The sequence below is a fragment of the Trichechus manatus genome, unplaced genomic scaffold, assembly GCF_000243295.1.
Source record: "Trichechus manatus latirostris isolate Lorelei unplaced genomic scaffold, TriManLat1.0 scaffold00002, whole genome shotgun sequence".
Taxonomy (NCBI): Eukaryota; Metazoa; Chordata; class Mammalia; order Sirenia; family Trichechidae; genus Trichechus; species Trichechus manatus.
In genome coordinates this window covers 28803051-28819118 of record NW_004443938.1, presented here as the reverse complement: position 1 = coordinate 28819118, position 16068 = coordinate 28803051, and the positions used below count along the sequence as shown (strand labels likewise).

Genomic DNA, 16068 nt, shown 5'->3' with positions numbered 1-16068 from the left:
CATATAAATAACTAAATCTTATATCACTTTGACATTATTGAAACATTCAGTTATTGAGGGCTTATGGGATGTGTTCCTGAACCAGATGCTGTAAGGTTGACAAAGTTATGTTAAATATTATACTTCTTAAAGAGCTTACAGAAATTTACTGTAATAGATTAGTCACATATACATGCATTTTAAATAAAGCATATGAACACACATTTTAAATTATGTACAAAACAAAGATCAAATATAACATGAGTATGCAATAATAATAACTTATGTTACCATGAGAGTTACAAAGCACTTTCACATATATGATCTTATATATGGAGTGCAGTATGTGTTGGAGTATTACAATTTGTTTGATGCTGTGTTTATTTAAGCGAACTTCTAGAAGGAAATGGCCTTGCTGTTTAATGAACAAGATGAGGGGGAGGGGAATGCTTTCACTAAATAACTTTTAGTTTTGGCCTTACTGAAATATTCACTCGCCTTGTAATCATCCTCCAGATAGCCAGGGGAAGAAGTGCTATTTCTGGAATGTCTCTGTTCCAGGCCCGGTGCTGGGTACTTTACATACATGCTTCCATTTGATTTTCACAATGTCCCCGTGAGGCAGTTGTTATCATCACCATTTTGCAACTGGGCACTTAGTGCCGAAAGGTTAAATAACAAGGTGGAAAATTTTCTTGAAAAAAATGTCTGCATTCAGAAAATATTCCCAAAATAACAATGAATTTGTGTATTTGGTATCTTTTTTGTCTGATTAAAATATAATGCTGATGATAAAGGTTTTCCCCCCTAAATTTCATCTAGATCTCATGCTTTGAGATTGACAGCATTTCACTCCTACTTGTAGATGTACATTTTAATTTATAAATTATAGGGATGCTGTAGGAGAAACATAAGCAGATTGGTCTCAGTCAGATAAATACTACCACCTGTATGTGCCTAAACAGGGAATAGAAAAGAAATAGATTATAATTTTCTTAAGTGTTGATCTTATTGGAAAGGCAAGACAAATGAAATAAGTGAATGCCACTTTTATAAAAGGAACATAATGATAGACCTAATAAACATGGTGGCATTCTTCCTTCTTGGTGAATCTGTTTTCTGCAAGGCCCTGTGTTCCATATGCTTTGGAGACTCAAGATAATTAAGACAGGATCTCTCGCTCTCTCTTTAAGATCTTGTCATCGAGAGGAGGAAATAGACAAAATAAATTATCATAATTAAAACCAAATTACATTTAGTGCTGTGCAAAAGTAGAAGCAAAACATGGGGGAAGGATGTGTAGTATAGAAAAGAAAGGGATGAACTTTGATGGATAATCCTGGACAGCTTTAAAGAAAAGGTGTGATTTCGCTTTTCTTATGTAATACACAGAGAGAATTTCTTAAATTCCAGAGAGTTTAAGATGTGCAGCAGCTCTCCTCATTCATTGTTTCCTCTTTAAGTATTTCAGTGTTATTTTTTTCCTGCTTTTCATTTTATTTGAAAATACTATTTGCAATTTGAGGAAAAAAAAGTTCATTTGAAAAATACTTGGATAAAGAGGAGTTTGAGCCCACAAAAGTGTGACTAAATAAGGCCTTCACTCTGTGACTGCTTTTATGTTAGTTTTCAGTCAACTCTGGTCTCATATAAGTTTACTAAGAAGGTTAATTTTTTTCTTTTAACTAGTCATGATAGTAACTAATCAAAACTAAAAGATTTGATAGTCTTATATTGTCAGTTTTATAATAGCAACTAAACAGCTATCACTGTTTTTAATAATTTGCATTCTTATTAAAGATTGGTAATGGCAATGAAATTTCAATACAAAGAATCTTAAACACTCTCCATCACAACAGAGGAAGAACACTTTAAAAGGACTAGTTTAATTCTTAAACAGATATTTTAGTGACATTAAAGAGTCTGGTTGTATTTAACTTAGGGTTGATTTCCGTTAGACAAATTATTTGAGAGGAATCTTGTACAGAAAGTACTTTTCCGGTTCTTCTATATAGATTTGGAGTCATTTTTTTTTTTAAAGATGATAGGATGTTCTGCTGTGTATATTCATAACAACAAAAAATAAAACTTTTTTAACATTCTGCTAAAAAAAAAAAAAAGATAATAGGGTCAATATTTTTTTATCTGATTTTAAGGTCTAATAATAGTGAGTGTCAGCACCAAAAAATGTCCTGGCTGGCTATAACTCTGTCCTCTCCCACAAAGTCACCCCAAATAAAATGCAATTCCAGCAAACACAGCTTCAAGATAAATTTGCTCTTTCACAGATCGTTCCTCCTAAGCACTTCATATTACTGAAATTTCTGGAGCCACTATTTTCTTACCTTGTTTCATGTAGAATTTCTTTAAGAAACACTTGGAAATTTTTCTGAGATGGCATCCAAAAGATGATGTAATTTACTTGCGTTAAAATACCTAACCCTTGAATTGTGATAGATTCCCAGTTTAATGAGAGTAAATATGGCATTTCACCACAAAGATCAAACATAATCAGCTTCAGTTTGAAGCAGTATCTTGCTTGTAGGATCGGCACCTCTGCCATCTAGGAAGGGGTGACCGAAGCCCTAGAGTCTGTTCAGGAGCAAAGAAACTAATAATATATCACTACTGTAATGGTAACACAATTTCTTATTGAAATACATCTACTCCTCACTTATTATCTCATTATTTGACATTTCATATTTTCAACAATAGTAAAAAAATCTACTATCTAACTGTTTTGTACATTAACGACATATGTCTGGCAGTAATGAATGCCATGGTGCGAGGCAAGAGTAACACTGGCTATGATGGTTAAGGTTATGTGTTAATGTGGCTAAGCCATGATTCTCAGTGGTTTGACAGTTATGTAATGATGTAGTCATCGTCCATTTTGTGATCTGATGTGGTCATCCTCTGTTTACATATAAAGCCAATTTTCACATAATGACCTGGTCTTTGGAACCTAACTATGTCGATAAGTGAGGAGTGGGTATATAAAATTACACCTGATTATAATAATAAAAAGTATTGTTTCGTATTTTGTATATCTTTGTGGTTTTCTTATTTCATTTTTTTAGTAATTTATTTTCATTGTATTTTACAAAGATGCTGGTTTATGACAGATTGAAATTAAAAAAAAAGTCTGGTCATTTTACGTAGATGGTTTAAAAAGTGCTGAACTGCATCTACATAGTACGTGCAGTCCACACAATGGAGTACTATATATTATGCCACAGTTTAATAAATAAATAACTGTGTCTATATTCTACTATGAAATGATCCAGGATATATTGCTATGTGTTTTTAAAAATAGAGAAAAATGTGTATAGAAGGCTATCATTTATCTAAGGGGGACAGATAGGAATGGACATACATATTCGTTTATGTAAAACAAAACAATGGAAAGTTAAAGCATCATTTTTTCTAATAATCACCTATACAGAAAGATCTATATTTTGTGGATCATAACAAATTATGAATAACATTGTGAAGAATGGGAATTTTAGAACATTTAATTGTGCTCATGAGGAACCTGTACATAGACCAAGAGGCAGTCACTTGAACGGAACAAGGAGAAACTGAGTGGTTTTAAGTCAGGAAAGGTGTGTGTCAGGGTTGTATCCTTTCACCATACTTATTCAATCTGTATGCTGAACAAATAATCCGAGAAGCTGAACTATAGGAAGAACACGGCATCAGGATTGGAGGAAGACTCATTAACGACCTACGATTTGCAGATAACACAACCTTCCTTGCTGAAAGCAAAGAGGACTTGAAGCCCTTACTGATGAAGATCAAAGATTACAGTCTTCAGTATGGATTACACCTCAACATAAATAAAACAAAAATCCTCACAACTGGACCAATAAGCAACATCGTGATAAATGGAGAAAAAATGGAAGTTATCAAGGATTTCATTTTACTTGGATCCACAGTCAACACTCATGGAAGCAGCAGTCAAGAAATCAAACAATGACTAAACCAAAAGCTAAGAAGTTTCCTGAACACAACCAAACACTCTGAGGGATAGAGTAGTAGGGGCAGGGGTCTGGGGACCATGGTTTCAGGGGACATCTAGGTTAATAGGCCTAACAAAGTTTATTAAGAAAATGTTCTGCATTTGGTTCTACTTTGGTGAGTGGCATCTGGGGTCTTAAAAGCTTGCAAGCAGTCATCTAAGATGCATCAGTTGGTTCCAGCCCACCTAGAGCAAAGGAGAATGAAGAACATCAAAGACACAAGGAAAATATTAGCCCAAAAGTCCAAAGGGCCACATAAACCAGAGACTCCATCAACCTGAGACCAGAAGAAATAGTTGGTGCCCAGCTATCACCAATGACTGCCCTGACAGGGAACACAACAGACAGTCCCTGACAGAGCAGGAGAAAAGTGTGGGGAAGAACTCAAATTCACGAAAAAGACCAGACTTCATGGTCAGAGTGAGACTAGAGGAACCCCAGAAGACATGGCCCCTGACCTCTCTGTTAACACAGAACTAAAACCATTCTCAAAGCCAACTCTTCAGACAAAGATTAGACTGGACTATAAAACATAAAATAATACTCATAAAGAGTGTGTTTCTTAGTTCAAGTAGATACATGAGACTAAATGGGCAACTCCTGTCTGGAGGCGAGACGAGAAGGCAGAAAGGAATAGGAGCAGGTTGAATGGATGCAGGAAGCCCAGGGTGGAAAGGGCGAGTGTGCTGTCACAATATATGGGTTGCAGCTAGGGTCACATAACAATATGTGTATAAATTTTTGTATGAGAAATTAACTTGAGCTGTAAACTTTCACATAAAGTGCAATTAAAAAAACAAAAATCAAATGATATATTGCATTGGGGAAACCTGCTGCAAAAGACCTCTCTAAGCTGTTGAAAAGCAAAGATGTCACTTTGAGGACTAAGGTGCGCCTGACTCAAGCCATGGTATTTTCAGTCACCTCATATGCATGCGAAAACAGGACAATGAATAAGGAAGACTGAAAAAGAATTGATGCCTCTGAATTATGTATGGGGTTGGTGAAAAACATTTAATATACCATGGACTGCCAGAAGAACGAACAAGTCTGTCTTGGAAAAAGTACAGCCAGAGTGCTTCTTGGAAGTAAGGACGGCAAGACTTCGTCTCACGTACTTTGGACACGTTATCAGGAGGCACCAGTCCCTGGAAAAGGACAGCATGCTTGGTAAGGTAGAGGGTCAGTGAGAAAGAGGAAGACCCTTAATGAGATGGATTGACAAAGTGGCTGCAACAGTGGGCTCAAACATAGCAAGGATTGTGAGGATGGCGCAGGACTGGGCATTGTTTTGTTCTGTTGTACTTAGGGTCGCTATGAGTTGGAAGCAACTCAGCAGCACGTAACAACAACAACATACAGAAGGGAGAAAATTAGTAAAGGGAAATTGGAGTAGACTTCTTTGAATATACCGTGTTGTATAAATTTAACTTTGGATTCATATAAATAATTACATAACTATAAAACTGTAATACTATATTTTTTTGCAGATAACACACCCATGTAAATTATGCACCCAAGCATGTAAGACCTTAGGGAAACAACACATGAGGGAGTTGCACAATTGGCAAAAAAGTAAGAATAGATGTTGTTTGCATAAAAATACAGTAAATGCTTAAAAAGCAATAAAATTGAAAGTAAAATTATCTTAAATGTAGATGTTGGTGGTATAACCACAAAGACAAAAACTCTGCCAACTGACTTTAAAATACAAAAAATTTATCTGTGTATCCATAGTAGGATATATAGTCTATGGACAAACAGAATTGAAAAAACAAAAAAGCAGAAACTCATTTCATATTGCTATTATTCTGAGACTGTAGTACATGAATTGAGAGATAAAACAATTTAGGAATTATGTTGGTTTCATTGATTTCTAGTGTGAGCAAAAAGCAATACAGATGTGAGGTCAAGGAGATTAAGTTAAAAAAAAACCCTGTGCTCCTAATTTTGAATTGAAAGTATCAGTAGGAACTCAATATTTTTATCACTTTGAATGTATGTACATAAAAATAAATTAATAAGTCCATAAACATACATTTCTCTGGCTTTGTCCACTGAAAAATCCTATCCAGTAGCAATGAATATCCTTAATTGCAAGGTTGTAGTCTCTAACTACCATTTCTGGCTACAAGGAACCAGGGCTCCTTGGAGAAATGGGTGATCGCAGGTCTGCAGCAAGACCTGAACAAGATGAACCCAAAACAACTGTTCGTATGAGAAAGCAAGGAAACTATCAAAGACTAATAGGGTAGAGTCAAAAAAACTCCCAGAGCTAACCTGAATAGTCCCCCAGTGGCCAAAGATGGGCAATTTGAACATCAGTAAAGATAATAACTGCAATGGGTTGAAACACATCAAATAAATATGTGTTTAAATTCATGTGTTCTTAAAGATACTTTCAAGCAAAAAAAAAAAAACTCATTAGTTACTTTTGAAGGATTCTAGGACCCACCTTGTTATTTGTAAAACTGGTAAGTAAAAGAAAAGAACTAAGCGTTTTTTTTCTGCTTTTCCTGTATGATTTTATAACACATGTGTGCATATGCTTGGGGCTGGGGGGAGGTAGGGAAGACTGGAAAGACACATTCCAGTCTAAATTATTGCTATCATTGGTCACTAGAATTACAACTGTTTTATTTTGCTTTATTTCGTGGGCTTTGTTATGTTTTCCAAGTTTTCTGCAGTGATCTTGTATTTTTTAATTTTAAAAAGGTGAACATAAGTCTATGAAATTGTAATTTTTCTATTAGATTATCTAGGTTATTATTTTCATGTTTTCTGGTTGTTTTTTTTTTTTTTAGGCCTTCAAACAAGCTAGAAATATGGGAGGATCTGAAGATAATAAGTAAGCCTACATATTCTGTGTAACATACAACTTTAAAGCATTAATAAAGGGACATTTTTGTACTCTTATGGGAATGAGTCTTCTTTACCTACCTCATAGAGTTATTGTGAGGATTAAATAAAATAATTCTCATAAAGTAAGTAGATCAGTATCTGGCCATAGAAAGCACTCAGTAGATGTTAGTGTCATTATTATGATGGTGATTATGTAAGATTTCCTAGACAATACTTTAAAGGACGTTTTTACTCCAACTCAGACAGAACTCTACTTTGCTGTTTTGAAAGTTTCATTAGTGATGAAAATTTGAAACAAAAAATTACTTTGGGGCATATATATCTGCTTATGTCTCAGAACTTCACTTATACTGTCATTTATTGTTGTTTCCCCATTCATTCAACTCATCCTTATTGACTGAATGATGCTTAAGTCTTGCCTATTTGTAAACAAGTTAAATCCCTCTAGAGCCCTGGTGCTATGAGTCAGAATTGACTTCACATCGATGGGTTTGGTTTTTTTATTTTTGTTTTTGTTTTTGGAACCCTGGTGCCACAGTGGTTAAGCACTTGGCTGCTAACCAAAAGGTCGGTGGTTCAAACCTACCAGCCGCTCTATGGGAGAAAGATGTGACAGTCCGCTTCCATAAGGATTATAGCCTTGGAAAACCTGTGAGACAGTTCTACTCTGTCCTATAGGGTCTCTATGAGTTGGAATCGACTTGATGGCAACAGGTTTGGTTTTTGGTTTAGTACCCTGTATTTCCTTTTGACTTGTACTTTCTCACACCCTTTATGGCCAGATTTCCTTTTTTCTCTTCTTCATTCCCACTCACTCTTTGATGCATTACAGCCTTGCTCCACTTTTATGTTTCCACCCAAGCAGATCTCACAAGCATCAGGAGTAACCTCTGTGTTGCTAAATCCGTATATTTTCCTTACCCTGCTAGACCTCTCAAAAGTCATCAACAGTTTCGCTTTCTTCTGTGTTGAAACCTTGTCCTTGGCTTCTGGGAAGCCTAGTCACCCAGTTTCCCCCTATATTTCTGGACCTTCTTCTGGTCCTTTTACAGGCTCATCTCCCTTTTCCTGCCAATGAAGACCACAGTTCTTCCATGCTCAGCCCTTTCCTCTTCTCACTCTAAACTTACTCCCTAGACAGCTCTAAGAGTTCTGAGGCTGCAACTCTTGATGCCTCCCGGTCCTTTCTTGTTTTCCTTTAGAAGGTAATGATATATAACTCTATCACCTAGTATATTTAGATTGGCTATTGTTTTGAACAAGAAATCATGTCTAATTTTTGTTAAACAAGTTATAAGATGATAGTTATTATGAGATATTGTGAACAGATACATTTTTGTACTTGAAACTGTTGCAAACATTTTTAAAGTCATCATATGAAAAAATAACCATAGAGATGGTTTGTGATTTTACACATTTGTATGTTTTAATAACAATACCAAATAGTTTTCTTTCTCTCATGAAGGTTTCACAAGAAGCATTGTAGCTGTATACAGTACTTGTATGCTGGTTGTTCTTTTGCGAGTCCAGTTAAACATTATTGGTGGATACATTTACCTGGATAATGCTGCAGTTGGCAGAAATGGCACTGTAAGTTTAATAGATTAACTAAATACTGCCCCTTCTTTCAAAAGATTCAAAATTTGACTGAATGTTATTTATCCTGATAACAATTTTTTATGAAATAAGTATCTTTACACTTCAGATGATTGTGAACTTATAGCATTGTAATTACTTTTCATATTTTAAAACTGAACTTTTTCATATGTTAAAGAATGTACCCACTCCTCACTTATCGAATATCTCATCATCTGACATTTTGCATTTACTATGATTGTAAAAAATCTACTATCTGACTATTTTGCGCGTTAACGACATACATCTAGCACCTCGCTGAGGTGCAAGGTAAGAGTAACACTGGCTGTGATGGTTAAGGTTATGTGTCAGCTTGGTTGGGCCACAATTCTCAGTGAGCAGTTATGTAATGATGTAATTTAGGAGTTATGCAATGATGTAATTTGGCAGTTATGTAATGTTGTAGTCATCTTCCATTTTGAGATCTGATATGGTGATCCCATATTTTCACATAATGCCGATTTTCACGTAACAACCTGGTTTTTGCAACCTAACCATCTCGATAAGTGTGGGGTGGGTGTATTATTTCTGCTTTCATTCCAGGTCCCAAATCAGTTCCAGTTATACTGAAAATAATACACATTTACTGATTTTAAAAAAAACTTGGATAATATAATGTTATTTCTCTTTTGTATAGACAGTTCTTGCTCCCCCAGAAGTCCAACAGCAATATTTATCAAGTATTCAGCACCTCCTTGGAGATGGTAAGATTCTTATATGTTACCTTTATACTAATTTTAATTTATTGATTTGTATTATTTAATTTATTGATTTGAATTATTATATTATCATTTAAAAAGTGGACAAGACTTTGAAGTTTGTTTTCCATTTATAGGCCTGACTGAATTGATCACTGTCATTAAACAAGCTGTGCAGAAGATTTTAGGGAGGTAAGACATTTGGCTTTGGCTTTTCTGATTCTAATGAATAAAAGAAAAATTAGCATTGTTCTAATGAAGCTAGTGACTTGGTAAGTGGTAGTTTGTGAAATTCTTTGTAGATTAATACATACACCACCCTGGGGTATTGGGTCATGGAATTCTTTTTCTTCATCAGTATAAACTATTTGATACTGAGAAAAAGGTTTTAATGTTTCATTTCTTATTGATTCCCAAACAAATCAGAAATCTTTGGGTTATGAGATGGACGACATACTTTAAAATCTGCTTCTGGTTTCTGCTGGTAATATTATTGCTGTATAATTACAGTGAGAATTGTCTTGTGAAATCTGCAATATTGCATTATAGATTTCTTGGCTCTGTTAATGGCTTATAACTGGGGGCTGATTTCTCAATCCTTCTAGTGATTTCAGTCATCAGTTTCAGGTTTGACTGGACAAAACAGGATTTCAGATACTAGCCTGTTAAGAGTGTGTATAGTATGTGTTGTATAGTTTTAATTTATCACAATTTCCTTTTCTCTGTTTCTAGTGTTTCTCTTAAACATTCTTTGTCCCTTTTGGACTTGGAGCAAAAACTAAAAAAAATCAGAAATCTCGTTGAGCAGCATAAATCTTCTTCTTCAGTTAATAAAGATGGATCCAAATCTTTATTATGCCATTATATGATGCCAGATGAAGAAACTCCATTAGCAGTTCAGGTGCTTAATTCATAACTATTTAACCAAATGAGGTATACTGTATATTTCAAATTTTTTTACTATCTCTTGAAATTTGAATTTCTGAGTATCTTAAAAGGTAAGTGATTGAAAATGTATATTTCAGTATTTTAAATAAAATCTCATTAATTTAGAAAACAAACAGTAAATATGGCTGATTTGCAGTTTCAAACATTTATATTTTTAGATATGCAGCAAATTTTATTGAGCATCAGTTATGTGGTAGACACTGTGATGTATATTGGGGATATAACATGAGTAAATCATGTTCGTTACACTTTGAGAACTCAGGAGACAAATTCAGTGTAGTATAACTGGAGTATTTATATAAGATCTAGTCACAGAATATATAGATGACGGTTGGGCAATATTGTGAAGACTTTTGTATGCCAAGATAAAGAAAGAGTTTGAATTTCAACTTGTAGTCAAAGGTATTAGTCAGGCCAGTAACACAATCGCGTTTACTTTTTAAATAAATGATGGCAATCTGAAAATGGACTGAAGGAAGTTGGAGTCATTCAGATGAGAAACAAGGGAGGCCTAATTTAGCAATTATCATCCATGGCGTTGCTACACACTGGTGTGTCCTGGGCAGTTGTGATATAACTATTCATTGATTAACAATAATAAATGCCAGACATTGCAGGTTATTTATGTCATTTTTAAGTAATTAAAGGTTCATCATTTGTAAGCTGGATCAGACCCATTCTTTGCAGTAGGGAGAAGACTACCATTCACTCACTTGGCAACTTGAGAAGTCTTAGAACAGAGAGGCCTCTATGGCACACTTCAGCACAGAGGACCCATAGAACAAAGACTGCCATGTTTTACATTGTCTGCAGGTTTGTCTCTCCCCTAGAGACCCTAAGGTTGGACCTGTTTGGTTGCTGAGGGACCCCACATTTATGAATAGGCAAAGAAAAATTTCAGGACATATAAGGGAACCTCAAAACTTAAAAGGTAGAAGCTAAACTGAACAAGCAGAACAGATAAGACAGAACTACTACAAGCAGCGGAAGACAGCTGACTTACAATATAGAACTCCCAGAGGCAGAGCCAACATGGTGCCCTAGACAGACACATCATGCCATCCCTCTGGAGCAAAGACCCAAAAAACTAAGTAAATCAGGTAAAAACATCAGTCCTGGAATCCTAAGTATCAAATGAAGGGATAAAAAACTAGATCAAACACCAAATGGAAGAAGAAACTGAAGGAAAACAGAATGAGGAGAAATACTAAGTGCAGGTCCCCTGCCAACTTACACAGCATAGCATTACCAATTTGGGGTACAGCCAGCAATGACCCTGAATAGGGAGTAAAGGGAGGCAACTTCATGGAGCTCCCAACAGGAGACAGCACCCAGTAACCAGAGAAACATGGTTTACTACCCCTCACGCTTCTGCCTCATATGCCACCCCCACCCCTTCACAGCAGGCCACGCAGCACCACTTGGCTAAAGAGTTACCAGCCCACCGCCAGCCTGGGTCTGCCCTGCCCTCACTCGCCAGCTCCTGCCGTGCCATTTTTTTCCCCTTTTCTTTCTTTTTCTTTCTCCCTCTCATCTAGCCTCATACGCCACCCTACCCCTTCCTGACAGGCCACGCTACACCGCTTGGCTAGAGAGCTGCCAGCCTGCCATCACCCTGGGTCTGCCCCGTCCCAACCCACCAGCTCCTGCCACACTATTTTTCTTCCCTTTCCTCCTTTTCTTTCTCCCTCTCACCTAGCCCTGTATGCTACTTCTACCCCTTCCCATGGGGCCACACCACGTGGCCATGATAAGAGAGCCACCAGCCCACCGCCACCCTGGGTCCGCCCTGCCTCCATAGACCAGCTCCCTCTGCACCATTTTTTTTCTTTTTCCCCTTTCTTCCTTTACCTTCTCCCTCCCATCTAGCCCCATACACCACCTCTACCACTTCCTGCCAGGCCATACCACACCACCATGAGTTGAGAGCCATTGTCCTGCCGCCACCCCAGGCTTCCCCTACCCCTACTCGCTGACTTCCACCATGACATTTTTTATTTCAAGACATATCAAAATCATACTTGCTGAAACCAAAAACAGTAAAAGACTCCTGAAATCAGCTTGTGAAAAATAAAGTCACTTACAAAGGGGAAACAATAAGAATAAACTCTGATTACTTCGCAGAAACTATGCAGGCAAGAAGACAATGGGATAACATGTATAAAATCTTGACAGAAAAAAACTGCCAAACAGGAATAATGTATCCTACAAAACTCTCTCTCAAAAACAATGGCAAAATTAGGGAATTTCCAGATAAATGGAAATTAAGGGAATATGTAAAAACAAAACCAAACTTACAAGAAAAATTAAAAGGAGCCCTTCAGTTAAAGAACCAACAACATCAGACAACAACCAGAGTCTAGGACACAGGACAGCCTCAGCCAGATACCAACCTAGGTAAAGAAGTCTAAAGAATAAAACAAAGCTAAAAGACTGAAAACAGGGAAACAGATGTCAATCTGTAAATGATGACAACATCAAAAACAATGAAAGGGGGAATAAACGGTGCAGGTATAAAACTTTCAGAAGCGGATGAAGTCAAAGCAATACTAAGTAATAAATGCTTGCTTCAAACTTAGGAAGATAAGGGTAAATTTCAAGGTAACCACAAAGAAAGTTAACAAACCTACTCATCAGAATAAAAAGGAGGAAAAACATGAAGTCTCAGTAAACAGAAAATATATAATTACAAAAGAAAAGAAAATCCACAAACAAAAGGAACTCAGCACAAGAAAGTAAGAGTAACCAAGAAAAACTCATCACCCCAAAAAAGTACAATATGACAGCAATAAACTCATACTTGTCAATAATCACACTGAATGTAAATGGCTTAAATACATGTGTTAGGAGACAGAGAGTGGCAGAATGGATAAAAAAGCATGACCCATCAATATGCTGTCTACAGGAGACACACGTTAGATACAAAAACAAAAATATATTAAAAGTCAAAGGATGGAAAAAATAAGCAAACAGTAACTAAAAAAGAGTGGGAGTGGCAGTACTAATCTCAGATAAAATAGACTTTAAGGAAAATCAACCATAAAAGACAAAGAAGGACATTATATAATGATTAAAGGGACAGTCCACCAAGAAGACATAACTAATAAATATCTACACACCCAATGACAGGGCTCCAAAATACATAAAACAGACTCTAACAAGCACTGAAAAGAGAAATAGTTCCACAATTTTAGTAGATTTCAACACATCACTTTCAGTAAAGGACAGAGCATCTAGAAAGAAATGCAACAAAGATTCAGAAACTCTAAAGGCCACAATCAACCAACTTAACCTCATAGACATATATAGAACGCTCTACCCAACAGCAGCAAAGTATAAATTCTTTTCCAACACACACCGGCATTCTCCAGAATAGACCACATTTTAGGCCACAGAGCAACCCTCAATAAAATCCAAAACATCAAAATAATACAAAACATACTTTCTGGTCACAACACCATAAAAGTAGAAATCATTAACAGGAAGAGCAAGGAAAAAAAGTCAGAAACATGCAAATTGAATAACACCTTGCTTAAAAACAACTGGGTAATACAAGAAATCGAAGGAATAAAAAAATTCCTAAGACTAAATGACAGTGAAAACACATCATACTAAAACCTTTGCAGCAGAGCAAAGGCAATACTCAGGTCCATTTATAGCAATAAACGCACACATAAAAGAAAGCAGAATGGTCCAAAATCAAAAAATTAGGCTACAACTCGAACGAATACAAAGGGAACAGCGAAAGAAGCCCACAGCCACCAGAAGAAAGGAAATAATAAAGATTAGAGCAGAAATAAATGAAATAGAGAACAGGAAAACAATAGAATCAACAAGACCAAAAGTTGAATCTTTGAAAAGATCAACAAAATCAACAAACCATTGGCCAAACTGACAAAAGAAAAACAGGAGATGTAAATAAACCAAATAAGAAATGAGATGGGGGACACTACAACAGACCCAACTGAAATAAAAAGGATCGTAACAGAATACTATGAAAAATTTGAGAACCTAAAGGAAATAGACAAATTTCTAGAAACATACCACCTACCTAAACTAGCACAAGTGGAGATAGAAAATCTGAACAGACCCATTACAAGAGAAGAAATTGAACAGGTAATTTTAAAAAACTCCCAACAACAAAAAAAAAGCCCTGGCAGGATGGCTTCAGTGGAGAATTCTACCAAACATTCAGAGAAGAGCTCACACCAGTACTATTCAAACTATTTCACAGCATAGAAAAGGAAGGAATATTCCCGAATTCATTCTATGAAGCCAGCACAGAACTGCCCCATAGAGTTTCCAAGGAGAGCCTGGTGGATTTGAACTACTGACCTTTTGGTTAGCAGCCGTAGCTCTTAACCGCTACGCCACCATGGTTTCTTCATGATATATAGATGCAAAAATTCTCAACCATATTCTAACCAATAGAATTCAGCATCATATCAAATATATATATATATCACAACCAAGTGGGATTCATACCAGGAATGCAAGGATGGTTCAACATTAGAAAACCCATCAACATAATCCACCACTTAAATAGAACAAAGAAAAGAAAATCACATGATCATCTCAATCAGTGCAAAAAAGGCACTTGACAAAGACCAATGCCCATTCCTGATAAAAACTCTCAATAAAATAGGAATAGAAGGGAAATTCCTCAATATAATAAAAAGCATCTATACAAATCCAATAGCCAACATCATTCTCAATGGAGAGAAGCTGAAAGCATTCCCACTGAGAACAGGAACAAGACAAGGATGCCTTTTATCACCACTCCTATTTAACATTGTGCTGGAAGTCCTAGCTAGAGCAGTAAGATCAGTAAGAGAAAGAAATAAAGGGCATCCAAACTGGAAAGGAAGAAGAAAAACTATCCACATTTGCAGATGATATGATTCTATACATAGAGAACCCCAAAAGATTACACAAGAAAACTACTGGAGCTAATAAATTCAGCAGAGTAGCAAGATACAAGATCAACATACGAAAATCAGTTGCGGAGTTCCGGCAAAATGGCCCTCTAGGCAGAAGCAACATGCCGTCCCTCCACAGCAAAGATCCGAAAAACTAAGCCGAACAGAGAATACAACAATCCTGAAACCCTAAAAGATCAAATGAAGAGATAAAGAACTCAGCCAAGCACCAAATGGAGTGAGAAAACTGACAGAGAACGGAGAGCGAGGAGAGATTCATGCAGAGGTCCCCTACCAGCTAACGCAGCACGGATCCACCATCTTGGACTCCTATCAGAGACCAGCAAACAAAGGGTACGAGAAAACAGCCTCATGTAGTGTCCAGCAGGAGACAGAACAACCGGTAATTTACGATATACGCTTTCCCACCCCCCACCCTTCTTCACCCCGACTCGGCCCCCTCTGCTTCCCGCGGACACAGTCTCTTGTCTGAGAAACACCAGCCCGCACTAGCTGGCTCTCTTGAGTGCCATTTGTTGGCTGCTAGTGTTGCTTATTTTTCTGCTTCTTTTGATTTCTTCCTCACCTCGCACCACCTCCGCCTCCTTTCGCTCAAATACCTGGGTCCATGCGCCATCGTTGCTTCTTCCTGAGGGGCTGTGGAGCTCCGTTCGAGTGTGGAGCTGCTTCCCGGTCTGGGCTGCCGCGCTGGTGAGATCCCGTGGCTTTTGTTCATTTGTTTTGAATTGTTTGTTTGTTTTCTTTTCCTTTTCTTGAGTTGGGAGCCCTTTCTGGCCAGGCGGTGCCACCTGGCAAGGAGACTTCCCCCTTGGCTTGCACAGACGTGCAGAGGGATCCCTGAGAACATTTCTTTTCTCGTTGGTTTTTTTTTTTTTTTTTTCTATTTTTTTGGGGGCCTTTCTTGTTCCTTTTTTTCCTTTAAATTTGTTTTGTTTTGTTTTCCCTCTTTTTCTCTTTTTGTCTTTCTTCATTGCTCAGTTTCTC

General features: G+C 36.9%; 1 protein-coding gene across 1 annotated transcript in view; it reads left to right on the top strand.

The window, feature by feature from the left end:
* PEX3 (peroxisomal biogenesis factor 3) overlaps positions 1 to 16068 on the top strand; it is a 64263-nt gene that overhangs the window by 22123 nt on the left and 26072 nt on the right. The window contains exons 4-8 of the mRNA XM_004368862.3: positions 6806 to 6849; positions 8329 to 8453; positions 9136 to 9202; positions 9334 to 9388; positions 9929 to 10097. Coding sequence (XP_004368919.1) covers positions 6806 to 6849; positions 8329 to 8453; positions 9136 to 9202; positions 9334 to 9388; positions 9929 to 10097 — 460 coding nt within the window. The remainder of the gene's footprint in view (positions 1 to 6805; positions 6850 to 8328; positions 8454 to 9135; positions 9203 to 9333; positions 9389 to 9928; positions 10098 to 16068) is intronic.